We start from the raw sequence: 26,206 nt of genomic DNA on the forward strand, positions 1-26,206 counted from the left end.
TTGAGCAGAAGTGCTTGTGATCTGTAGCATGCTGAATGATTGTAATAACTTTTAGGATGCATTGTGAGATTTTGGGAGATGAGGTAAAACCTGCTTAGTGAAATCATTGAAATTATGTTTTTCATACAATTGAAAATAATATTAAAAATTACTTTAAAGTGGGAGTTACTGTAGTAAATTCATCAGAAATACAGATTTCATGATTTTCTTGCTCTGTCAAAATATATAAAGTCTGTCAGGAAGGAGGCAAAAAAAATGTTTGCATTCAGTTATTATGACCATCCCCTCCCAAGATTTCATAGTGCAGATATCTCTTAGGACGATCAGAGCATTGATTTTACAAATTTACACTTCATTTATACAGGCCTACTTTGCCGATGGTGACAAGCAGCGGGACCGTCCACCTGTGTATTCAGAAGAGTTGGGCCTAGCCATAGAGAAACTCAAAGATGGATTCACACTGTCCGGACTCTGGGAAGTCATCGATCAAAAGTCCTCGTAAAGTTTGCTGAACTGTCATCTGTGTGTTCCATTCTGTGACACCAAACATTTTTCTTTTTCTCTTCAAAGTATTGGTAAGAGAGAGACTCATGATGTATGAACTGAGGACAGTTTAGTTTCCTAGCCTGATTGTATGCTTTGATGAACCCATTTACATGTATTAGATACGCCTTTTCCCATTCCTAATTTGAGTTATCATGTCCTGAGTGGAATATCGTAGATAATTGTTGTAGCCAACTGTGCTGTCAGTGACAATTACCATTTTGCTGGGTAGCAAGTAAAAGATAAGGGCTGACGGGCATATCCATGGCCACCTTCGTTTCAGCGATTGTATCTTTCTATCATTGATATTTCAAGTTGTGTCCAATAAAAGCTTACGTTACAGTTGAAAAAGAGATGCTCAAATTCAAACGTAACTTAATCACGATTCAAGCTACTCCAGTTATTTATACTGTTAATACTGCAGGATTTTCAAGCGTCATCATAAACCACTGACCTCTCTGTGGCCATAGCTGGAAACTTTACCCTGAGAGGCTCGTTGATGTCACGGAATAAGTGAAAATGTCGTTTGGCTTAGAGCACTGTATAAAGTGAACCAATCAGAGAATGCCTTTCATAAAGTAACATAACAAGTGAGTGGATTTGATCCTCCCTTGCAGCTAGACCTTCAAACGTAATGTACAAGCACAAATTTGTAAGGCAAAACTGCTAATCTCCATGCAGCCACCAGCAATTATTATCGTGTATGTACCAAAGTTTCTATAAACTCCCTGATGCTCTTCTCTGAACGGCTTCAGGTAAAACTGTGAACACTGTCACATGACATCAGACTGTTGTGATAGTACAGCTGCCGTACAAAAACAGTAAAACAGTTTTAATTCTTACCATGTGCTTCTACATAGATTAGGATTGTCAGCCTTTTTTTTATATATTTTTTTGTGAAAAAATAAAATATTAAAAATGGCAGTGTGCTAAGCACAGCAGAAAGTGATGATATAAATGTCTGTAAGAAACATGTGCACAACTTGTGGACAGTGAACTCATCTTTGCCATCTTGCTATGTGTCAGAATTCTTGCTGTGTGTAAAAGTTTGCATTTGTGATGCTCGTGTTGGTGGTTGGATCATGTGACTTGTAAGCTCAAAATGCTAACTTTGCAGATTGGGAAATGATACTGTCTGGCAGGAAAAGGGTTAATATACAAACTTTGTGTGTAGTCTTCTTTGTAAGATAATCAGTGGTTAATAAAAAACACTAAACAAATGAAAATTAGTGAAAAAGTTGACTATTTGTATTTTGTAAAACAAAATTGAAAATGTCAAACCATTTTTTTCTAAGGCATCTATGGGAAACATAGCATAATCTTTTTTTAGCCTTATCTGAAGACTATGGTAGAATATAGGAACCGCTGATAGAGGTTATAAACGGCAAGCGAGGGAATTTGGTTGCGGATATAAGACCTTTGGGGTGAAAATTAGCATATTTGGCGGGAAATAATCAACGAGCGAAGCGAGGTGATTATTTCACCCAAATATGCTAATTTTCACCCCAGAGGTCTTATATCCACAACCAAATACCTGAGCGTACCGTTTATAACCTCATTATAATATGCTAAAGTTAAAAACAAGTGGGCAATATCGTTATTTAGGGCCGAAGTTGGAACGAGAGTTCAGGAGCGCCGAGCCTCATACAAACTCTAAAAAAGAACGTTTCAGAACGCGCGCGCGTGCACAGTTGAATTCATAAATTACGGTTACGCAACGCATCGATATCGCGATTAGACATCGAATTTGAAGAATTTTACTTAAAAAAACCCTCAAAAAACGTAAAAAAATAATGTTGTTGTTACATAGCCTCCGCTCCTTACAGAAACTCTTCATTTGTTGGTTCGTCAAGCTGCACTAGACTAAAATTTAACAATCAAAATCAATCTGAAGCCATAGACTTGTTCGACATTATGGCGCGTTGTGCTCTCAAGTTGGCGTTGGAAATTTGCGCGAGCTCAAAAATGTTACGCGGCGCGCAAGTCTTCTTGTTGAGAATAGAAACCCTGGCTCCAGCCTATCAGATTGCCGGATTCCAGCTAAGCATATTATAATTATTGTTGCACAATATGTAGAGACCAAAAACACATCTTTCAGCAATTATTGCTTGGACAAAACAATTTCAGTATCTCAACTGTAGGGTGAGAGATTAGCAAAGGGCCTTCATCATAGGTGCAAACTACTCTGTTTCGGACACATCTCATTCCACTCTCAGTAAAGGTGATCGTCATGTGATGAATGGAAGACACTGCACACTGACTTATGAGAAAAAATTGTGACTGTTCATTACAATAGCTGTTTGAGGCCAATTTTGATGATGTCGATACTTGTGCATATTCGTAACACAGTTCTGCAGCTACCTGGGATAGTCTGCAAGAGTTTGCTTTCTGTAGGGCACGGTGAAGTGGAAAGACATCTCTGGCTTGTAGAATAGTATTGAAGCAGAGAAATGATTACTTGTGAAGTACTATGTAAATTTTTCTCATAAATATGTAAAAATATGTAAATGTGCTTTCTCGTATATATGTAAAAATAGAAGATGAACAGTTTATTTAGTTGTGCTTGTTCGAGGTATGTGGCATACCAGACGACCCACCTCATATAAATCACCTTACATATAAAATTCTGTGAAACCTGTCTGCTTTCAGGTGAAAGTGTGCAGCTGACGCAGGATTCTCCACAAGGGGATTTTGAAGGGGTGGGCAACCCATGTCCTTTGAGCAATGTATTCATATGCAAATAACCAAACAAAAGAATATACTTTTACAACAAAGGGATATGCAAATATTGAATTGTCATGTAAATTTTGCCCCCCCTGTGGAGAACACCGAGCCAGTTCAAGGGGAGGACTTCCAGCAGCTGTTACTGATCAAGATAGATTCAGCAAATCTGTCATTTCACAGCTGTTCTGTGTTCATTGGTTGTCTGGTCAGGGAGATGCACATCAGCAGCAATACAGTTGTTCATCCCCATATTTTGTATAATGTCAAACTTCTATACATATGTGCTGTATATTCAATCAATCAAATTCAGGTATGTTCTTTTCTCAGTGTTGAGAAACTATTCAGAGAAAAAAGTGATGATATTGGGTATATGTTGATGAAGCAAAATTAAACTGTTAATTGTAACCATTTAAAGAGTGATCAATGTGCGAGTTGTCTTTTTTTGAAATTCATCTTGCATTTTAATCAAGGAGTGTTTAAAAACTGTGAAACACTGTGAATGATTCAGAACCTGTAGATCTATTTAACCTTTTGCATAGTAGTATTTTTAAATAAATTATTCCATCATCTCTTCTTGGATTCATTTCCCCAATACTAAATGAAAACAAATTGGATAAGGTCTAGAGCCATACCGCTCTATCGTGCTCTCAAATATTTTGAGTAGACAAGTTATACGTTGGCTATTGCCTTGTTCTTGCGTTCAAGCATGCATGTTTGAGTGGCATTTTCAAATACTGTGAATGATTCAGCCCACAGTAATGCAGGCACAACCTTGGACAGTATGGATTTTTACATAGGGCTCAACCTGTTTCCATCTTTCTATGTGTATATGCATGTGCTTATCCATCCATCGCTCAGCAACCATATCACAGACTGACTAGACTAGTGTCATATTTTAACTGGACTGAGAGCGGTACGTTATTGCACATGAATGCTCGATGTTACCCAGTGTCAATTCCAGTTCCTCTTTGCAATCTACACAACCATGACACAATTTTACAGTTTTTTTGAATTGCAAATTTTCGATACTGTGATGAGCATGTTCATGTAAAGAGCCTTCTGTTAGTCCCCAGACAAAGTCCCAGGGACTTATGGTTTGGGCTCCGTCCATCCGTCTGTCCGTCCATAAAGATATCTCAAACATGCTGGAGACAATTCCTTCAAACTTGTACAAGGATAATACACTATGGCATACATATGCACGTGTGGTAGCATGCATAAATTGGTATTAATTTGCATAATTAGTGAGTTTTGAAAAAAGCTCTGCACCACATTTGATGAAACTTTGTACACATGTTGGTCACAAAGTGCTAATAGCACACACAGACATTTGTCAGTATTGTGTCAATTAATTGCTAATTTGCATATTTTATGAATTTTCATAATTGATGTAATATTTCAATAATTACTGAGTCAATGAAACGTCCTACAGATATTTATATACCAGAGCTGTAATTCTGTGCAAAGACATTTAGCAGGATCATGTCAAGTTGCATATTGGATGATTTTTTGTAATCAGGGTGCTGTGTCAAGAACTATCAACTCAAATGTGATGAATCATGGTCCAGATGTTGATATACCAGAATTGTAACAGCGTGTAAAGACATTTAGCAGGATCATGTCATAAAATTGCTAATTTGCATATTTAATGAATTTTCATAATTCCAATAATATGTCCAACATACAAACTTCAATTTGATAAGACTTGGTACAGATATTGATATACCAAAGCTGTAACTGTGTGCAAAAACATTCAGCAGGATCATGTCATTAAATTGCTAATTTGCATATTTGATGATTTTTGTAATTAAGGAAATACATCTAAACATACTGCAGCAAATATGATGAAATTCGGTGCAGATGGTTAGCACACAGCACTGTAATATTGAAGAAAAACTTAGTAATATCTTGTCAATTAATTGCTTATTTGCATATATAAAGAACTTTCCTAAGTAGTGCCTCATGTCCAGAAATACTGCACCAAATTTGATTAAAAATGGTTCAGACTTGTTTTACCGAGAAATCCAATGTAGTTGTGAAGTTTTAAGTTTTGAAATTTCCATATTTTATCTTCGCCATGTTTGCTACTGATTACCTTAAAACTTGGTACCAACTCATAATATTTAATAATAATAATAATAATAATAATAATAATAATAACAAGGCAGTATTGCTGAAGGCATGAGTACTTGGGCTGTGATAGAGTAATTTTGAGGACAATATATACTACTATTCAAATATGGTCTTGAATTTCCTCCTGTCTGGTTATTAAACGAAGCAATGGCATGACAACGGCAAAATATGTCTAGCAACTTTTGTGGAGTTTGAGGCAGGGGTTCTTTATTTATAGTGAAATTGCTTAAACTCCTTAAATATTCAAATTACAGCAAATTTCTTTTGTTCTCGATGGTAGATGTCTAATATTTAGATGGGCATATTTAGATTTCTACCCTATAGTTATCCCTATTTACCAAAAACCGGACATCCAGCTCTATTGGCTTGCTCAGAATTAGATATGTGCATAATTAATGAGGTACAATATGTGTGTCATAAGGTGTCCCATCATACCAATATGAAGGGTGTAGCACTTGTGGTTACTGAGTTGTGGACAAATATATATATTTGAGGTCAAAGGTCATTGAGGTCACGTGACATTTTGTCAAAATAATTGTATTGCTAAGTTATTCCTATATACCAAAAATCAGACCTCTAGCTCTATTGGCTCGCTCAAAATTAGATATGCGCATAATTGATGAGGTACAATATGTGGTGTCATAAGGTGTCTTATCATACCAAATATGAAGGATGTAGCACTTGTGGTTACTGAGTTGTTGACAAATATATATATTTGAGGTCAAAGGTCATTGAGGTCACGTCACATTTTGTCATAATAATTGTATTGCTAAGTTATTCCTATATACCAAAAATCAGACCTCTAGCTCTATTGGCTCGCTCAAAATAAGATATGCACATAATTAATGAGGTACAATATATGGTGTCATAAGGTGTCCCATCATACCAAATATGAAGGGTGTAGCACTTGTGGTTACTGAGTTGTGGACAAATATGTATATTTGAGGTCAAAGGTCATTGAGGTCACGTGACGTTTTGTCAAACAAATTATATTGTAACTTATCCCTATATACCAAAAATCAGACCTCTAGCTCTATTGGCTCGCTCAAAATTAGATATGCACATAATTAATGGGGTACAATATGTGGCGTCATAAGGTGTCCCATCATACCAAATATGAAAGTTTTAGCACTTGTGGTTACTGAGTTATGGACAATAATGTATATCTGAGGTCAAAGGTCACAAAGGTCACATGATATTTTGTCAAAATGTCTGAGATATCTGCGTGAACCGATGGACTCACTGATGGACTCACGGATGGATATGACCCAATCTATAAGCCCCCTGGACTTTATCCGTGGGGACAAAAAACTGTCACTGCATCCTTTAGGCAATATGAATACGATGAGAAACTAAATTTTTATTTTTCTTGGCCTTATACATGGGAGTCTATGGAGAACTGCCTTATACATGGGAGTCTATGGAGGTGTAAACTAAAAAGTCCTCTAACACGGCCAAATTCGATCGCATTGTGAAACAAATCGACGTGCATCCATATGGGGTTGGGTACTATTCTTGTGCAAAGTTTGAAAGAAATTAACCAGGCATGTCTGAGATATCTGCGTGAACGGACGGACTGACATGTCCAAACCTATAACTCCCCCAGGACTTCGTCCGTGGGCACTAAAAACAACGCAACAGTTATTACAGCTACACCGGCGGTAGGTTCATATCCAGAGCCCCGTACGGTCTGCCGCCGTCGCTTGAAAACAATCTCATAAACCTGGCCATATGGGCAACTGTGTATGTGCAGCTGGATGCTTGACTTCCCGGAGAAGGCGAGCTGTCAAGTTCAAGCTCAGGATTATTTGTCGATCAAATTTCAGTAAATTTACCTTACCTGGATGAAATTTTGTCTTTAGGCTAAAATTTCGCCGAAGTTTGACAAAATTGCATCGATTTTTCAGGTTCATATCTGACATTTTTGAGTTTTGAGTGCAGACAGAAATAAGTTTTGAGGCAACATGGCTGCGACCCCATGTCGACCCCTAGCCCTGCGTACGACGCTATGTGCTACAGCTAACACTCAGCATCGTACGCAGGGCTAGCTGTGATATCGCAGCGGGACTTGTGGCATGTATTGAACGCGCTCAGGTCATTGGGGTCATAGCCCACAGTCCCGCTGCGAGCCAACGCATAGGCTTCGTTGGCAGTTTACGACGATACCGAGCGGTATCGTAGATTTAGCTCGCAAAATAATGAAATAGGTTAATCTTTGAATAAATCGACCTGTACCTACTTTATCACTGACTATCTATGACTCATCTCCTACTCCTGCTAACTATTTTGACTGTGACAACATGTATTTTGGACCGTTTTTCGGAGAGCCGTCAAACATGTTGTCACAGTCAAAATAGTTAGCAGGAGTAGGAGATGAGTCATAGATAGTCAGTGATAAAGTAGGTACAGGTCGATTTATTCAAAGATTAACCTATTTCATTATTTTGCGAGCTAAATCTACGATACCGCTCGGTATCGTTGTAAACTGCCAACGAAGCCTATGCGTTGGCTCGCAGCGGGACTGTGGGCGATGACCCCAATGACCCGAGCGCGTTCAATACACGCCACAAGTCCCGCTGCGATGTGGGCGATGACCCCAATGACCCGAGCGCGTTCAATACACGCCACAAGTCCCGCTGCGATATCACAGCTAACGCAGGGCTAGCGAGAGAGTTGCCGACATCGACGGTTATTTACGAGAAGTGAATAAAAGACTGTCATTTTTGGAAGCGATCGAGTAGCTGAGGTAGGCTGGGATACGACTTGGGCCCAAGAACGCTGAATTTCGGCAGTAATTTGGCTTTTTACGTCAAGTCCCAAAATGGATTTGAAGTCACCGACCCTACGTACGGGTCTTTGCAGGGCTGTGGTGAGCGGGGCGATTAGCTTTAGCGGAACACACAGCATCGTACGCAGGGCTAGTTGACCCCAAGTGAAAATGTGTTCGCGATCAAATCTTCCTATATTTTTTTCAGAATTTTTATGGGGTGTACCTAGCTATTTTGAACGAGCTTCTCGAATCTGCAGCTCTATTTCGAAATGGTGGTCTGGTTTTCTCAGCTCAAGGATAAGTGTTCTCCATCGCTGTGGGCATTACTATTCTCAACTGGGGGTACAGTTTCCAGTCGTAATGTTTTTCATTGTGTCCGGGATATAAAACATGTCCTTTTCACACTTTTACTTTGATTAACACTAGTCCACATCTTGTCAGCGATTAAACATGTTTCAAGTTTAAATGTTAAATTCTGGTCTCGAGCCCTCTTGTTCGACCAAACTGAAATTACCCCTCCCACTTTGGCTCGTCCAGTGGGTGTAGCAAGGGTCGTGCCATCGCCTAGGAAACGGAGGGTGCATTAATTGTTGCATTTCGATGCACATTTTGATTATATTCAGAAGATTTTGTGGCAAAAACTCAGATAGAGAAGCATTAATATTCACATCTCACTTATTCAAGACTGGCTGAGAGCAGCACTTCCATTCAGTTAACATCATTACGCCATTTATTATGCCAAGAAAGATGAAGCCAAGACATTTTGCCCTCCCTGGTCTCAGCCAGAAATGGTTATACCTTACAGAGTTTTTTCCCACGGAATGAAAACAAATGTACTTGGGCTGAGGCCCAAGTACAATAAAATAATAATAACTCATTCTCCCAAGCTCAGTTAATCTGAGAACCTATTTGCCCTTGAAATTGGGAAGTGTACACCATTTCCTCCCCTGGAATTTACCTAAGCAATGAACCACAACCAGTGATGGTATATTTAAGCAATGAAGCACACCAAGCTACGGTATACCACGAGATTTTGACCAGTTCATGTATGAAGTGAACTGGTCAAAATCGAGTGGTATACCGTAGCTTGGTGTGCTTTATTGCTATTATATCATAACAATATATTGAAATTCTGGGATGAAACATCAAAAAATGATTTTTGCTTTGCAGTGAGCTCGCGTGTGTGCCGACCGTGGTATATCGCGAATATGCCACGGTTCTTGTCACGTCTCGACCAATCAGATCGCTGCATTTGCGCCATTAATATACTGGTGTGATATAATACGAGATTTTGATCAGTTCACATGGCATACATGCATTTGCTATTGATCGTGCATGTATGGAGTGAATTGGTCAAAAGTTGAGTGGTATAGCAGTTTTTTATAAGATTTTTGTCATAGAAATGCGAAGACATCGTCTTTTATATGTAATTTATACGTTTTACTAGTCACTTGGAATAGAAGTCTGCAGACAAAAATCAACGAAAAATCTGTATGCCCTCAGGTTACACAGGGCAGCAGCATACGACTTACAGTGGCTAATACAAACACAACAAAATCATTGTTTAAAAATTGATAAAGTAATCAGGGGACAGCGATAGAGAACTGAGTAGATATGAAATATTGAAACCCTAATTCACAGATCTTTCACTCATAGTAAATCTCAGCATGGAAAATAAAATAATTTTCTTGTTTATCTGTCTCAGTTGTTTTGTTCAAAGGAACTGCTTTCTGGAGAAAATAAAAGGTCAAATGAAAACGATCTACAATATATTAGGTTTGAACCAACCGAAGAGTGATGTATCACAAATACCCTTTAACGTTGCTTTTTATTTGGGAGAATTCACACTAACTATATTTACCTTGTATTCGCAAAAACATAATTCGCCAAATTTCACCAGATTTGACTGACACCCGGGACTGACAGCTGTTGAATGTATGTCGTAGTTTACATATGGTGACACCGCTGTTTTCGAAATGTGTATCACATAGGATGACATCGCTGTTTTTAAAATAATATCTAACACAAGTCTGTGGTAACAGCTGTCAATGATATTATAGTGCCCGGCACTCAGTTGTACAGGCAATATTTTGTTAAAGGAGCCTTTAGTTATTATGACGGGGTGGGCCGGAGGAAATTGATGGTGGTCTTTCATGTAAAATGTGACCCTCCCTTGATGCCCCTTTCGTAAATGTGACCCTCCTTCAAACTCAAAAGTTTGAAATGTGTGTATAACCTTGATAGAACTGCTGACTTTGTTATGATACAAGTACAGATATTAAAGGGACATTTGCTGTAACGTTTAGTCATACTTCTTGTTCTGTGTATCAAATGTTGTTTCCTGTCTAACTCCTAATAGCATATTAGTATGCCAAGCATTCTTCCTGTCAAAAAAGCCCATACACATGTAATGACTATTGTTCTTGCTCACAAATGAATTCTAGTCAGGACTTTAATGCAGTTTCCAACAATAACAATACTGACTGTACAAATATAGGATGTGTTAATAAGCTAAATAATGGGCGTTTCAGCACACCTCAAGGATTTGAACCAGACACTGCAGTTGATGCACAGAACAATAAATACTATAAAACTAGCCAAAACTCACAGCTGATGGAGCTTTAAGTGGTTAATGAAGCAGACATACATTTGTGGGGTGCTCAGTGGGTGTCAAATTTCGGAAATCACAAAATTCCAACTTACTTTGATTTATACTGATACCGTAATTTGAAAATTGTGCACACTCTACCAGATCGCGTGATCGCGTCGCTTGGAAAATATCTGTTTTATCAGTGTCTGCATCACTGATCATTGTCACAGTTTGTAGATTCACTACAGTTTGAATCACTTCCACTGTTCAGAAAATTAAAAATCACATCATCATCGTCAACATCATCACCAGTATATTCGCCATTTTGGTCAATATCATTATTTTCATCATCATCATCATCATCATCATCATCATATAGAACACATCATTTTTGTAAAACGTGAAGCTGATGCTCACAAGAGAGAGACATCTGCCACTCTGTCATTAAAAATGGTTGTAGCAGCATAAGTAGGTGCTATGTGTGTCCTTTGTTGCTGCTATTGGTGCACCATTCACAGTTAATGCAATTATGCATTTAACCCATGCACTTTATGATTGACACTAATTGAATTGTAATTTTCGTAGGATTGTTGTGAAGTTTCTTTAGACAACTCTTTCAAACTTTGCATTCATCATAAACTTAGCAATGTAAAATGTGACCCTCCCTTAGGGCATTTGTAAAATGTGACCCTCCCAGATTCCTCTGGCCCACACCCTCATAATAACTGTGGGTCCCTAATTGCCTATTGTAGTTACGTTCAAGCTGTTGTCATTTCTACCATGCAAACTTGTACTCAAGTGCATGTGATGCACATCCACCAACATACATTCTTTTACTATGCATACATGAGGCACATTCGCAGTCTACAATACATTCATACATACATACATACATACATACATACATACATACATACATACATACATACATGCATGCATGCACACATGCATAGATACATATGTGAATACATACATACAAACAGATAAACTACAGACTAATACCAGGCTAACCATGTTCGGATCTTCGCAATCGATGAAATAATATCTGATGCTATGGTCTTTGGACTATTTGACGATCTAGGCTCCGTGGTTCGTCAAAATTTCATCTTTTCAAAGAAACCCTATCATCTCTCCATGTGATAATGTCGGGTAACTTCTCTGTAGGGGCGCCCATCGCTTCTCTGGCGCGAACCACCAGCCCGGACCAGCTAGAAAACATAGCGGCTATGAATATCTTTGAGCCTGAAAATAGAACACAGCACAAAAAATATCAAAAGGTTCTGGGAAAGGGAAGAGAGATGTTTCTGGTTTGTGCATGTGCACATCACTTCATAATCTACGCGGGATATCCTTTGTTTCTGTATAACTGTGTCCAGTATGTGTTCAGTGGAGTCGATGCCATTCTGTTCTCAAGTCGGATTCTCAAGCCCATGGGTATCACAAAACCAAAATTATCAGTAACAAATTGGTTGTTAACTAAATGGAATACAAAGGGACCATTCAGTTTTTACGGCCTGGGGGGGGGGACCGGCAAAATCTTGTCGCCGATGTTCAAAAAAATATAGACCCCCCTGCATTTTTCGTGAAAATAAGATGACCCCCCTTTGTCAGACGAAAAAATTTGATGAACCCCCCCCCCCCCCCCCGCTGAAAAATAACCAAAACCCAATTGTCAAATTTACCCGCACGGTTTGGATTTGAACTCCGGTATGCGGTGCACTTTATTCGTGTAGCAGAGATGCCAGTGCACAAACTTCTCAGCCACATCCATTGAAACGTCTGTTAATTAGGGCGACTGTAAGGCAATTTTTAACTTCATTTCCATAGACAACTTATGTCCATGGACATTTGTATAAAGTAAACTTTATATGAGTGGTTCGCCAAAGGCAGCCCTCCGGTTAAGAGGGTCATGGACCATTACGTAAAGTCAACTTTATTCTAGTGGGTCACCAAAGGTAGCCCGCCGGTAAAGAGGGTCGATCATGACCATTACATAAAGTAAACTTCACTGGACAGGGCCGCTGAAGCGACAGGGCCGCTGAAGGCATTTGGCCGTCAAGATGGTCATGGGGTATTACATAAAGTCAATTTATTGTAGTGGGCCGCCGCAGGCGGCCCGCTGGTAAAGAGGGTCGATCATTGCCATTGCATGAAGTAAACCTTATTGGAGTGGGCCACCAAAGGCGTCTGCCTGTTAAGAGGGTCATGGGTAATACATAGAGTATATTTATTGTAGTGGGCCGCCGAAGGCGGCCCGCCGGTAAAGAGGGTCGATCATGGCCATGGCATAAAGTGAACTTTATTGTTGGTATTCTGTTTTTGAAAATGTGGTGACCCCCTCTCCTACCTCCCCCCTTCGCTGATTCCAAAATTACGATGACCCACCCACGATTTTGCCGCCCCCCGGCCGTAAAAACTGAACGGTCCCTAACTAAAGACAGATACACCATTATGGCCTCAGTATTCATAGTGTAATTCATAGGTCAAAGTGGTCAGGAAGAAATTTTAAGGGTCAAAGAATTTCAAAAACATTGACGATTACTGGCCTTGGGCAATGTTTCAAGGAAACTGACACTGAAATGTCTAATTGAAAGGGCCTGATAGTTGAAAACCTATACCTATAAGGGGCCGCGATATAGGATCACACGGCAAAACAAATCGACGTGCACGCAATACCGCATTGTCCTGTTGCCTAGCTATATAAAATGGGTCGAGGGATATCCATACTACAGCAGCGGACTGACCACTGGCGCCCATGGTGGTTGAGTGCTCTGCTAGATCCACAGGCGCTCCTTAGCTGGTTAGTCTGCTAAGTAGATCGATTTTCGGTTCGATTTATCGATCCCGTAGTCGATATGCCCGCCACTGCAGTGGCGGGCATATCGACTACGGGATCGATACGATTTATCGATCCCGTAGTCGATATGCCCGCCACTGCAGTGGCGGGCATATCGACTACGGGATCGATAAATCGAACCGAAAATCGATCTACTTAGCAGACTAACCAGCTAAGGAGCGCCTGTGGCTAGGTAGATCGATTTTCGGTTCGATTTATCGATCCCGTAGTCGATATGCCCGCCACTGCAGCGCGTGTGGGCTGACGTCCTGATCGGAGTCGATGCTCATGAACACCGAAACAGCTCAAACGAACTTGTAATTTGTAAATACTTACGTATACATATCTGCTGCTCGATAAGTGCCATCATGTAATTGTCTTCTTTGAAACGTTCAATTTCCGGGTACTCGGAGGTAGTGATATTTTCCCTGGTGACGACATTTGGTACCTTAGCATGGGCTAGAATGGTTATCATCCTCTGAGAGAGAGAGAGAGAGAGAGAGAGAGAGAGAGAGAGAGAGAGAGAGAGAGAGATTGTCAGTCGCACACACATTCGTTGATGCAGTTGTCTTTTATATGGAATAACATTTGTGAAGTTTTTTCTTCCAACCATTCGTTTGAACATTAACATTTTGAACGCACAAAGACGTCGATGTTGGTGTGTCTTTTGCATTCCAAAAGTCAACCATTAATTATCGAAGTTAATTAGGCATTTCTATGACCTTCGACTACTTGTAGTAGAAATTGCAGCGAAGTTTGCTGTTTGTGAGATGTAACATAATAGCCTTGTATGTTTTGGAACGTACCGGAAATTGCGTCATCGTTTCTATCCAAGAGCAGGGTCGAACAAGTCTGTTTAATATGCCGACTATTGTTTCAGCATGTTTAGAGGTGCTTACCAATATCACAGACTTCTCAAATCTTTTCCAAAGAAAATTACTAGAGACTTTGTTTTTCTAGTCGACAAATACTGCAAATGCCAGGCGACCTAATACACTAGCTTTGTTTCGCTTAAGCACGTTACAAAGTGTCGGTTGACCAGTGCCATATCTTTGCACCGATTCATTCAGTTTTATAGTGATTTGTTAACCCAAGACTTAAATATTGGTAGAGTTTACTTTGAACCATGGCAAGCAGTCGTAAGCTGGGCGAGAAAGAAGTGTAAATTTATGCAAATCACCAGATTTCCTGGCTCCCCCCCCCCCCGCGTGTTAAATACCACGCCTCTACAATTACTCGGCCCGGCTAAATATTCTTAAATTTTTACATTTCAGTCTTTAAATGTTATACAACGAGTTATTTCGATTTTTACTCAGCTTGATTTTAATTACTTTTTTGGAATGTCAATCTTTCAACTCCGATTATTTAATAATTAGAATAATGCAAAAAAAAAAAAAAAAATAAAATTGCATTTTCCCACATAACTTTAAAGGGAAACCGTCGTCGGAACTGTGCCTGAGCGAGTTTATCGTTCACAAAAAATGTAATTCGTGCACGATATGAAGATGCACCTCATCATCATAGCTGCAACATTTAAAATTATACGGTGTAGATTGTGACAGACATGTTTTAACTTTCATCAATCACCTTCGTACCTTGGGCACAGTGTTATCAATGGGTCCAATACGACCTTTGAGCGCAGTTCCGACGACTGTATCCCTTTAATTGCCGATGAGATCTTAAATTTTAAAAAGCAGCGTCAAGTTCATGTTTTAAATTAATTTTGGTTGGACAAATTAATTTTGATTTTTGATACTAAAAGTGAGTTTTCCCAAAATGTGTATCCCTCCATCCTTCGAGTAAACTATTGCTACCGTACTGAACTTAGTAAGATTCCCTTCTCTTTTGAAAATATATAGTATGAGGGAGTTTTCATGTAGTCTTTGGTGAGAAATATTACTGTGAAAGGAAGTTGTGTTAGTTGAGTGCTACGCCACCTCACTTTGTACTCCGAGATGAAGATTATAGATATCATAGTCCTAAATGAAATTATTTAATCTCTTTATGTTACTCTTTCGTGTAAATTGTTCAGGAGGGTGATCCGACAATGGGACTTCATTTTTGCACTAATTGAGCACTACATAGCTAAAGACGGTACGGATGGATTTAAACGTAACCGTTGTTGCGGGAAGCGTTTGTTGAAGGACTTACAGCTCACGCAAATCCACATGTTTTTGAGAGAAATCACAGTTACTTGTTGGCTGCAAGTCTGCCCTGCGCCTATACGCAGCCTATAGACGTATGTATATACACATCGTTGATTTGACGTGTATCTACTCACGTCTGTGGGCTGCTTATAGGTAGCAGAGCGGACTTGCAGCCAACAAGTAACTGTGGAGAGAATCAGCTACAATAGGTATTGCGACATACCTTGGCAAATGGCGGGAATGCCACATACGTACATGACAGGTTATTCTTTGCTGTGTACTTTTTCAAATCATCAGCAGCGACGGCGGCCGTTTTATTGATAGCAGCAATAAGGCCTACGTCTTTACATGGGTGATCAGGTTTGCAACTGTCAGTGTTGAAAAACAAACATTCGCAAACAAATAAACAAGCACACGTTAAATAAATAAATAAATAAATAAATAATAATAATAGATAAATAAATAGCTAGATAGGTAAATGAATAAATAATATTAAATAAAATGATAAAATTAATTATTGATTTAATTGTAAAAGAATTCGTGCATTTCATAGAGGCAAGAGAGAGACTGTTACACTGTATGTTTTCAAAGCCGGAAAAACCAACCGTTCTATTTCTAATGCGGTATTGTTTCTCAGAGGCACGCTTTACGTGACTTGTGTTGGAAGGATAAACGCCTGACATGGTATACGGCATGAGACAATGTGTATCCTATGCGAAGACTTCACAAGCTTAGCACACGGGTTTTCCAGTATTATTGATTCAGGTTGCATCCGCGCAACGTAAAGGGGGGTAGTCGTCGGAACTACGCGTGTGCGACTTTCATGCTTACAAACAACATATTTCATGTATCATATCATAGATGCGTCACGTCAACATTGTGCAACATTTAAATTTACGATATTCATTGTTAACAACTTGTTTTAATTTTCATCAATCGCCATCGTACCCTATAGATACAGTGTTTACAACGGTCGTAACGGTCCCTGGCAACCTTTGAGCAGAGTTTCGACGACTGCCTCCCTTTAACCTCCCGGACGAATATTGTTGAAGCACCACTAGCTGTATCTTTAGTATTATTCTTATGATTCTATTTTCGAACTAAAATAAGTTTGTGAGAATCAATGTACTGATTTGTGTACGTGTGTGTGTATATATACTTGTTATTTACTACCAGCTAGGACTGTATGTGCCATTTTGAACAAGATAAAGATTACACAGCGATTAAATGTTTGCCCAAATATTAAATCGCAGCCACATCAGGAAAAGCAAAAACCGTGAATACTATTTACATCTGCACTGAAATCTTCAGAAACTGCACAGAGTAGTCCAATGTAATGCATAGGGTTGAATGTTTTCGACTGTGACATTTTATGTTCTGTTTCTTTTGTATTATTACCAATTTTTGAAAATGGTGGGAAATAAAATGGCCGTTAAAATTTGAATATACTCATGTACTTGTCAAATGTTTCACAAAGGAATGGTTTCCTAATGCAGTAAAAGCCCATATCCCTGCAGAGGGTAGAATTCAGAGAAAACCAGGAGAGAATACGAAGATATTTTGAGGTCAACAGTTTTCAAGAGTTACAGCTATACGGATCTTTACAAAACTGACGATTGGGGATTCAAAACTAGCCGAATTTGATGTGATTAGGTATGTGTTGCCTAGACGTATGGCCAAAGCCGATTATTGCCGAGTATTCGTTGTTGCTTATAGGCACGATCTTATGAACACACATGTAGACAGGATAAAAGCTCAATCGATGTGGCAATATGGAAATGTTCAAAAAGGCATTGGGTTTCAGACGTTAGAGTACTTAATTATCGCAGTAAGACTTCCGTCTCCGCCATGTAACTTACATTTTTGAAACAGATGTTTATGTAAGGAATGGAGAACAAATTTACTGGATTAATGGCTGTTTTCAAGCTTGATGAATGCTACGGATAATCCCCTTTATAAGATATCATTAAAGCAGGAATGTGTGAACACCGCAGAAACAAGCAACAAATAGTACAAATTCCTGGTTCATTTTTTCTGACCGGTCGAAATTTCTCGTAATTCCGTTTCGTTCATATAATAATACTAGGTCTGATTTTATGTTATAAGTTGTTTTTGTGTGTGTTTTTATAAAAATAAAAACGAGAAAAAGTGCACTCACAGATTTACAAAAATAAATGCTGGAGTATCGTCAACCTCCAAGGCAGCATAGACTGCCGGGTACATGATTCTATGGCTCATCAATAAATCTAATATCGTCAGTTCTAATTATAATCGAAGTCTTGTTTTTCGAATTTGAAACAAGGAAACAAGGACTAAAGCTACACTAAATTTTTTCTGCGCATGTGTACGCATAAACGGTAGCGCGCACACACAAACACACACATAAACAAACAAACAACACAAGCACACGCACAAAGACTTATAAAGAACCCAGAAGATTAGCAGTAAGCTTAAATACAACGCCGAGGAAGAAAAGCGTGACAGTTCACTAGCTTGACGAAAACTAATAGTTGAAATCCGACGGAAACATTTACACAAATTTATTTTAGTTACATGCAACTTGCACACAAACATGACCTAAATACTTAGGCAATCATGCCTTGTTGGGGATATTTTGTCTCACACGAGCCACAGGCGAGTTAGAGACAAAATATCCCCAACTCGTGTGAGAAATCTGATCCCAGGTCCTTGGGGTGTGAGATTCTATTATTCTCACATGACCATAAAATGCGTTAAATTCACAATGGAAACATTGAATAATTATATCAACTGTGTCAGTGACTATCCTACTTCGTGGCCATATATTATTCTCCCTCACTCTATATAGTCTCAAATTCATCTCAGGTCACATGCTACGCTCACGGACGGAATATTGGCGATTTTGCAATATTCTTCTATTTCCTTTTAGTACCGTTGAACAGTTATTGGAAAATTCGACTGCTTTTTGTGAGTCTGTCACCGACGAAGTACAACAGTATCCAAAATTGTGACAAAGCTGTTGTCTGCCACTGCATTGTGACCTGCTTACTTTGTAGTTCCGGTCGTGGTGTGCTACTCATTACGCCATTGGATAATATTTTGCACGTGGAGCGAAAGGCCGTATATTATCCAATCAGAACTCGTGTTATATACAGCTTTCGTGTATGCACATTTACACTGAGTGTGGGGCGCTTTCTGAGTGTGGGATCGAACTTTCTTGCATTGTCCATCTCACAACTTCCAGTGGCCAGGAATGAGAAAAAGTACCATCTCTCAGCAAACGAAAGGTCAACCCAAGTCGCCAATTGCCACTGGTCAATCGCCATCAAATCATTTTCCCTGTTTAGCACACAGGCGCAGGGAATATTCAGCGTACAGTAATATAAAAAAACAGGAGGTATATAACTACGGACGTAGATCCTTTATAATTTGCTGCGCATGCCGCTTGGACGCCCCGTGCATCTGTGGTAATTAGCAATGGGCAAGTGATGTTAGGAATAAATAAAAGAAAAAAACCACGAACAAACAAACAACCACACGCAACTCAATTAACAACGAGAATACTTACATTTCTCCGGTTCTGTTTCTCCAGTGAAAGGCTAAATATGGCCGACCACCACACATTTTGTCGGCAGCTCTATCCGCCATATTTCGTATTGCTGGAGCCAGAATTAAATAGTTTTCTACTTGCTTCAACCGATCTACGGTTGGTGTGACGGGCCAATTTTTCCAGTAGCCAGGTTCTAAAATTCCAAGACATTTGACAGAGTCGGTAGATCTCAGAGCGTCAACTCGTTCATCGAAAGAGCTAGGGATTTTGTGATAGGGTGGAATGCTGATGTTATAAGCTTGGCTGTAAAAATCTCGTTTTGGTTGATAATCCTCTGCTGATATATGCTTTGTCGGGGCAACTAGTAGAATGTCCACAGAACTATTGCAAGCACGATGGAATTCTTCAAAAGTCGAGACTTTCACCAGCTCATTCAACCGCCCCGCATCGTATGTTTCGTTGAATGTCCTCACCCCTCTATTGGATCGGTCTTGCGTCCAGTGTGGGAAAAAGAGCGGTTCGACAATCCTTCTTCCGGAATATTCAGCGTAAGCAACACCCATCCGGAAGGAATTGTACTGTACGTTCGGCCCAGTGAGATCCCAGTGCACGTGTAACAAGTATCGCCGGTTATCTTTGGTCACGTAGCTGCTCCCGTTTACAGGTCGTGGAGACTGTAATATTGGATGACAGATATGATTTTTGTCAAAAGTCAAGTTGTAATTACTTCATATAACATTCAACATAAAAAACACAGTGAAAACATAGCAATGTTGAGAACTATTCTAGAAATATAGCAGAGCGTCGTACAAATACCTCCGTTGACAAAAACCTAAATATGTAAAGGGTTCATATCACGTTTATGAATACCAAGATCTGTTCGTAAAGATGGTAAAGTTGAAAAACGCCAACGCTAAAAAGCAAAAGAAAGAACTACAGCGCAGCAGCGACCCCGGTATACCATGTAAGACTGACAACTTAGGACTTTCTGACAAGCAAGCAGGGTATAGTTACGCTTAAAGGACCACAGGTAAAACTTTGTGAACGGCCCAAATCCGTAATGAGTCTCATCAATAGAACGACAAGAAAAAGTAAAGTGAGTGATCTAATAATATAAGCAGAGCTGTTGGTGAATGTTTCGATGAAATATTCTCCACTAAAATCTATGAATAAGAGGTGCGTAGTTTGAAAACTTGTTTGGATTTTTACGGCACGTAATGGTTCAGGGTATGAAAAATTTCATAGTAATAGGCCGCCAAGTGAACTATTGAATTAAAACGCATCAAAATTTCACATATATAAGAAATTTATAGTCTACTTTCCTTCGAATTCTGCCAAGTTTCTATGAATTATCAGTTATGCTTAAAGGGATATAGTCGTCGGAACTGCGCCTGTGCGAGTTTCTCGTTTACAAACAATGTATTTCGTGCACGATATCAAGATGCACCTCATCATCATAGCTGAAACATTTAAATCATACGATGATAGATTATGACAGCCATGTTTTAACTGTCATCAATCACCATTGTGCCTTGGATACATTGTTGCGCAGTTCCGACGACTATATCCCTTTAATAACATGAACGAATTTAATTCCATGTGGCTGTATTATGTCCATATTGGCTCGTGCTGCGAAACTTTTTTTTGTTTTCTTTTTATTCAAAATCTTAACGTAGTGGAGTGCATAGCAATATCGACATGCAGAGAGAGAGAGAGAGAGAGAGAGAGAGAGAGAGAGAGAGAGAGAGAGAGAGAGAGAGACAGAGACAGAGACAGAGACAGAGAGACAGAGCAATATTAATCAATTAAATCAACCGCACTACCGATATCGGAAAACATTCCTTGTTCTGAATGAACATTTACCAAAAGAAATCAAAGGCTGAGATTTTAATACTGGAATACTGTGAAAGTGAGCTACATCTCTGAGACATTTATGGCTACCTAGTACCTAATTCATATAGTTTAATGTATCATTGAACACACTTTGAAGCAAAAACACTAAAGAGATTACAGAGTTGATGCTCATGGAAACAATATTTTTTCATCGTGGTATAAACCAAACTTAAAAAGTGATATTCAACTCATCTTCCAAAACATTAACAGAAAAAAGAATATTTCTCTTTTCAGTTTCTCGATTGTTAACAAGTTTCTATCCACGGAGATAACGTTCCATCTCGTATTGTCGCGACAACTAAACTGATTGTGCCGAAAATCAACAAGTGACGGGTAAATAAACGTTGTACATCTAAAACTCTGAGTTTTATGCACAAGACATGATGTATACATTCGAAACTTAACGTTACATACGTACGTCGCCTTCCAGGACGCCACGTGTTTTACCGATCTTGTCCGACGCTGTTGCTTTTTCCTTTGCGGTCTTGCTGTTCCCGCCGATGATTGTAAAATTTTTGGGGAGATTTGTCCAAGACACCGTGTAGTAGTAGGTGACACAGCCGATGGCGATAACTGAAAGAAAGAATGCCGTCTTGAGGCCATGATGGTCGATCTTGATACCCATATTGACGAAAAATCACAATTTCTAACCACTGGCTTTTTCGCGCTTTGATTAAGCAAGACTCGATTTGATTTTTGGGTTTTGTTCTTTCGTTGGCACGGACTGATAGGATTAAGCGGCGAAATCTGCACGCTGCGCAATGGGCAGCCAATCATGCGACGTGTCCGTCAATCGGACTTTATAAATAAACATTTTGTAGAGCTGATAGGTTGTTTCTCGACAAATGCAGGAGACCGATAAAAAGTAGACAAAGCAATATCACATGGAATTTGGTTGAGGGACTGTGATTTAATCATTGAACATGGAAGCTCTCAGAGAACCTTTTTGGTTTGTCAGTGCAACGGGATTCACTAGAGAATTCTTGTGAATACATACAAGGCACTCACTTAGTGCTGCTCCTGTGTACTTATCAGACTTATCTCATATAAAACATACACTCTGCTTGCTTCAATCAAATGACAATGCACTTTCCATGTGCTTAAGTGTAAATCTATAATCCTATGGTGAACGCTTTTTTTTCAAAAAAAAGCTCCATCATCACAGGTCGAACAGTCTACCCTTGAAACTTCGCCTGCCGCCAACCTCGAACATCTTCAGAAGGACTGGACTTGGTGACGTGTTGTGGACTTTTTCAGCGCCTTTTAAAATGACTTCGTAATGGATTGTGGTGCCACATAAATTGTTGGCCAATTGATTGATTAATTGATTGATTAACCGACTGACTTATTGATTGGTTGTTTGATTGAACATGCTCACTGATAATTTTTTCCGGGTAACCGTGGTTTAATTCACCCTTTGCCGAAAATTGTTCGTTTCTTGGAATATATCTATAATAAAATTGGGTATAGTAGGTTCGTAGAAGTTGGCAGATGAGTAGGTATGTAGGATAATGATAATTATTTCTTGTACTGAATGTACTGATGAACGGACATAAAAAGTACAATAATTTTCCTAAAAATAATATTAGTAAAGCAACTGTGTCTAAAACTAGAACCTCATACAGGTATTTCACGTTTCGTGCTCAATATTACCAACAAAGGATTAGTGGAATTTAAAAGTAGAGTTACAGTGACAGCTGTCTTCACATTTTGATAACGTTTTCAAGTAATTTTGTTCTCTGTATCAACTGCACATTTCGTTCTGCTATGCAAATTAGCTAAATGTATAACTGGCTCTCAGTCAGCTTGTTAAAGATGCAGACACATAATATGGGTCATCATGCTGTAAGGAGTTCGAGAGATTGCTGAATAGGGGAATGTATATGACGTTGCATCCTGGCTCAGTTAATTCATCAAAGTATGCCAAACCCAAATGACAGCATAAGCGGGAACTATAGCTCTCATGTATGCTAATATTGTAACCCAGATCGTGACTATGTGTCAGAGGGTAGGTGACCATTTGCCAGACGTCAGGAGGGTTAATGCTCTCCTTCAGGGTATATTGTCCATTATTTGAATTACAACGTTTTTTACATACCCCTCTCACATGTTTTCACTCAATTTTTTTGGATTTAGATGCAGATGGCAATCATGTGCGTTATTTCCATAATAGATGAAAATAATGTGGATCAGAAAATCAGAAAATCGGTAATTTGAATCATGTGATTTTACTGTTATGTGGTTTATTACATGCCTCTTATAACGAACGTTGCGCGCTCTAAAGGAGTCAATGGTAACTCGTCGATGCTGAGTCATCATTTGATTGACAGTGATCCAGAACTTCAATTTGACAATTTTGGGATTTGAAAATGCTCAAATTACATGTTTTGTAAGGGAAATGCGGTTTTCAAAAAAGTATGCATGACAAATCTATCGACCCCATAACAGTGATTTGAATATATCAATGCGCCTTACGACGATGGAAATCGTTTCATTTTATAACGAAATTTCGTCAAACATGGAAATAAAGCATATGATCGTCATTTGCAAATAAACTGTCACAGCATACCGGCAGTGACAGAGATAGCTCTGACTCTGATTTAGTTGAGGAAGAGTTTGGGTCATGATGACGCACATGACGGTGAAACATACTAGGAGGCTTTCACGAGATCAGGCCGGAGAGCAACACCTTGAAGACCAGGGGACCTGACAGTTATCAATAAACAACTTGGTTACGTTGAATGGCCGAAAGGGACAATAGCCGTATCACTGTTCACAGAACAGTGTTGACCATGGTACACACAAAAAAAGAGTGCATGCCCTTAGAGTGGCACTCCCACTTGGTAACATTTTTAAAACACATTTTTTTAATGCCAACGGTCGATATTTGACGTGGCGACTGCGCGCGGATCGCGAGATATCGATAAAAACACGTCTTCAAAAAAGTAAAAGTTTGAATTCCGGTGGTCCACCTGAATTCACTTCCGAACATCGAACGTTCGGCACTGGGGCCATTGTCAACTAAGCTATAGAGTACGAGTCTACACTGACGCTGCTGTATGCCACAGTACCACTTGCCTCGGTGATCGGTCATGCCCCGTGGGAGAAAGCTGAGTCTTACTGACTTGGTGATAAAACGAAAAACAATTTTTGCTGATTCCACCAGAATTCGCATAGGTGACTAGCCCAGTTACGTGCGGTTGATACATAGCGGCCACCGCGTGGTATGCATAGACGCATACCACGCGCGCGGCGAACCACACGTACTGTGTGGCAGACGACAAAATGTAGTCATCGGAAGCGGCTAATATTTAACACGTAAAAACTGATATTTATTTGGTATTGGTTAAATATAATACAACTGATTGAAAAAAATGAAAACGACACAAGCTAAGAAGAAGTTTTCAAAAACAGACCTGTGGTAAAGGCATAATGCTGTATATAAAGTCTTCGCATTGGGAGGTAAAATTGCGTCGTTCGAACTTATTATGGACTCCCTAGAATATAGTCAATCAGCACAACAACAAACCTTCGGGGGATTTCGCGTCATAATCAGAAACGATCGTAAAACTTCGGATGTGAAAAATACGCTCGGGAAATGACATGTTTTTATCGATATCTCGCGATCCGCGCGCAGTCGCCACGTCAAATATCGACCGTTGGCATTAAAAAAATCTGTTTTAAAAATGTTACAAATGGGAGTGCCTCTTTAAATGTTAGGGTAGAGTTTACTTATGGATACCTGTATTTGTCATTTTGCCATAAATACCTTGTCCATTGAGTGTGAAAAGATATGAATAATATTTGTTTTCAATATTGTATTGTGCATCAACCAAATTCTTTTACTTATTCTTTACAGCCGTGTTGAAATGCTTCAAGCTTATTCCCACAGCCTGAGTACGACTATGCAGCAGTATATCTGGACTGAAATGCACCTCGCAGCAATGCAAGTGTACGGAACACTTATGTACATCGTGTTGATAGGCTGAATACTGCATATTTCAAAACATGGTAAAATATAAAACAAGATATTGGAGTTGATACAAAAAGCATAAATACTGAGAAAAGTATCAATATATTTTGTTTGTAATGTTGGGTGACTAGGGATGTACTATCAGTAAAATTGAAGGATTTTGAATTCTAGTATATCAGAATAATAAAAAATGAAAGCAAAAAGATTAGATCACCTTGTTTGATTTTCTACAAACCGATGATGAAATTCAGTTTTTCATGAAAATCACATATAATCAATATAAAACCATACATTTTAAGTACATGTAGTTCATGAATGTTCTCATCGTACAATAACACAAAATTAAAACTTTGAAAAGTAAATGAAAAAAAATGTGTGAACAAAGGGAATTATTTTGTTACCAAATTTGCCATTATTACACCCAAAACTTCAGAGATTAAGAGAATTATGTGATGAAATATTTCAACCTTCCAGTATTGTCATTTCTTGTACTTAAAAATAATTTCTAGGTAGGTCAACGTGCTCAGTTTTGATTATTTGGCAAAATGTATCCAGGAATTTACAATTCGCATACTTTCTCATGATCATTGTTTTAGGTGCTCTTCAGCGGGCACCGTCGACCCAGCCATATTTGGATTAACTCAAGTCGGTTTAGACTTATAACAAATCTAAAAGTCCACTGATACATTAAAAATGGATCAATTGAAGAACTTATCCTAGGAATATAACTCTACAAACTGCTGACAACATTTCTATAACCATTACAGAATATTTATGAGTGCATCATACAAAGGTTGTGTGGAACATCTGCGCGCTGAACTGCGCAATGATAATCCCTAATAAATATTTGGCTACATGATATTGGAGGGGGACTTGAAAATAAATTACTGTATAGATAGGGGGATTTGACATTTTTGAGGTTATTGAGGGAGATAATAAGATTTTAATCGCGATTCCTCCAGTCCCCCAACCAGTATTTGTTAATGCATCCTAACCATGTTAATCAACTACCACAAACCCTTGCATCAGTGCACATCTTCAACCACGAAAACTGCAGTCAACTAGTCA

At 39.0% G+C, this 26,206-nt stretch overlaps 2 protein-coding genes across 3 annotated transcripts in view; one reads left to right on the forward strand and one right to left on the reverse strand.

The window, feature by feature from the left end:
* LOC139140579 (BBSome complex member BBS5) overlaps positions 1-3,687 on the forward strand; it is a 28,759-nt gene extending 25,072 nt beyond the window's left edge. The window contains exon 8 of one of the 2 annotated variants that reach the window (XM_070709924.1): positions 365-3,687. In XM_070709924.1, the coding sequence (XP_070566025.1) occupies positions 365-502 (138 nt within the window). In that variant the 3' untranslated portion in view covers positions 503-3,687. The remainder of the gene's footprint in view (positions 1-364) is intronic. The other variant, XM_070709923.1, reaches the window with a different exon arrangement.
* A 5,909-nt stretch (positions 3,688-9,596) lies between these two features.
* LOC139139653 (uncharacterized) lies at positions 9,597-19,940 on the reverse strand. Its single transcript, XM_070708519.1, has 4 exons — positions 19,291-19,940; positions 15,967-16,111; positions 13,933-14,074; positions 9,597-12,002 (listed from the first exon to the last, which is right to left on the reverse strand). Exons 1-4 carry the CDS (start codon positions 19,833-19,835, stop codon positions 11,863-11,865), a joined length of 972 nt encoding a protein of 323 aa, XP_070564620.1. The 5' UTR covers positions 19,836-19,940; the 3' UTR covers positions 9,597-11,862.
* Positions 19,941-26,206: the final 6,266 nt, after the last annotated feature.

This window comes from Ptychodera flava, chromosome 9, assembly GCF_041260155.1.
Source record: "Ptychodera flava strain L36383 chromosome 9, AS_Pfla_20210202, whole genome shotgun sequence".
In the NCBI taxonomy this organism is placed as follows: Eukaryota; Metazoa; Hemichordata; class Enteropneusta; family Ptychoderidae; genus Ptychodera; species Ptychodera flava.

Coding starts and splice junctions, on each gene's coding strand:
- LOC139139653 (XM_070708519.1), bottom strand. CDS start 19,835: ATGGGTGTTGCTTACGCTGAATATTCCGGAAGAAGGATTGTCGAACCG. Junction 14,075..15,966: donor CATTCCCGCCATTTGCCAAG/GTATGTCGCAAT, acceptor TCTCTCTCTCAG/AGGATGATAACCATTCTAGC. Junction 12,003..13,932: donor CGAGCAGCAGATATGTATAC/GTAAGTATTTAC, acceptor TTCTATTTTCAG/GCTCAAAGATATTCATAGCC.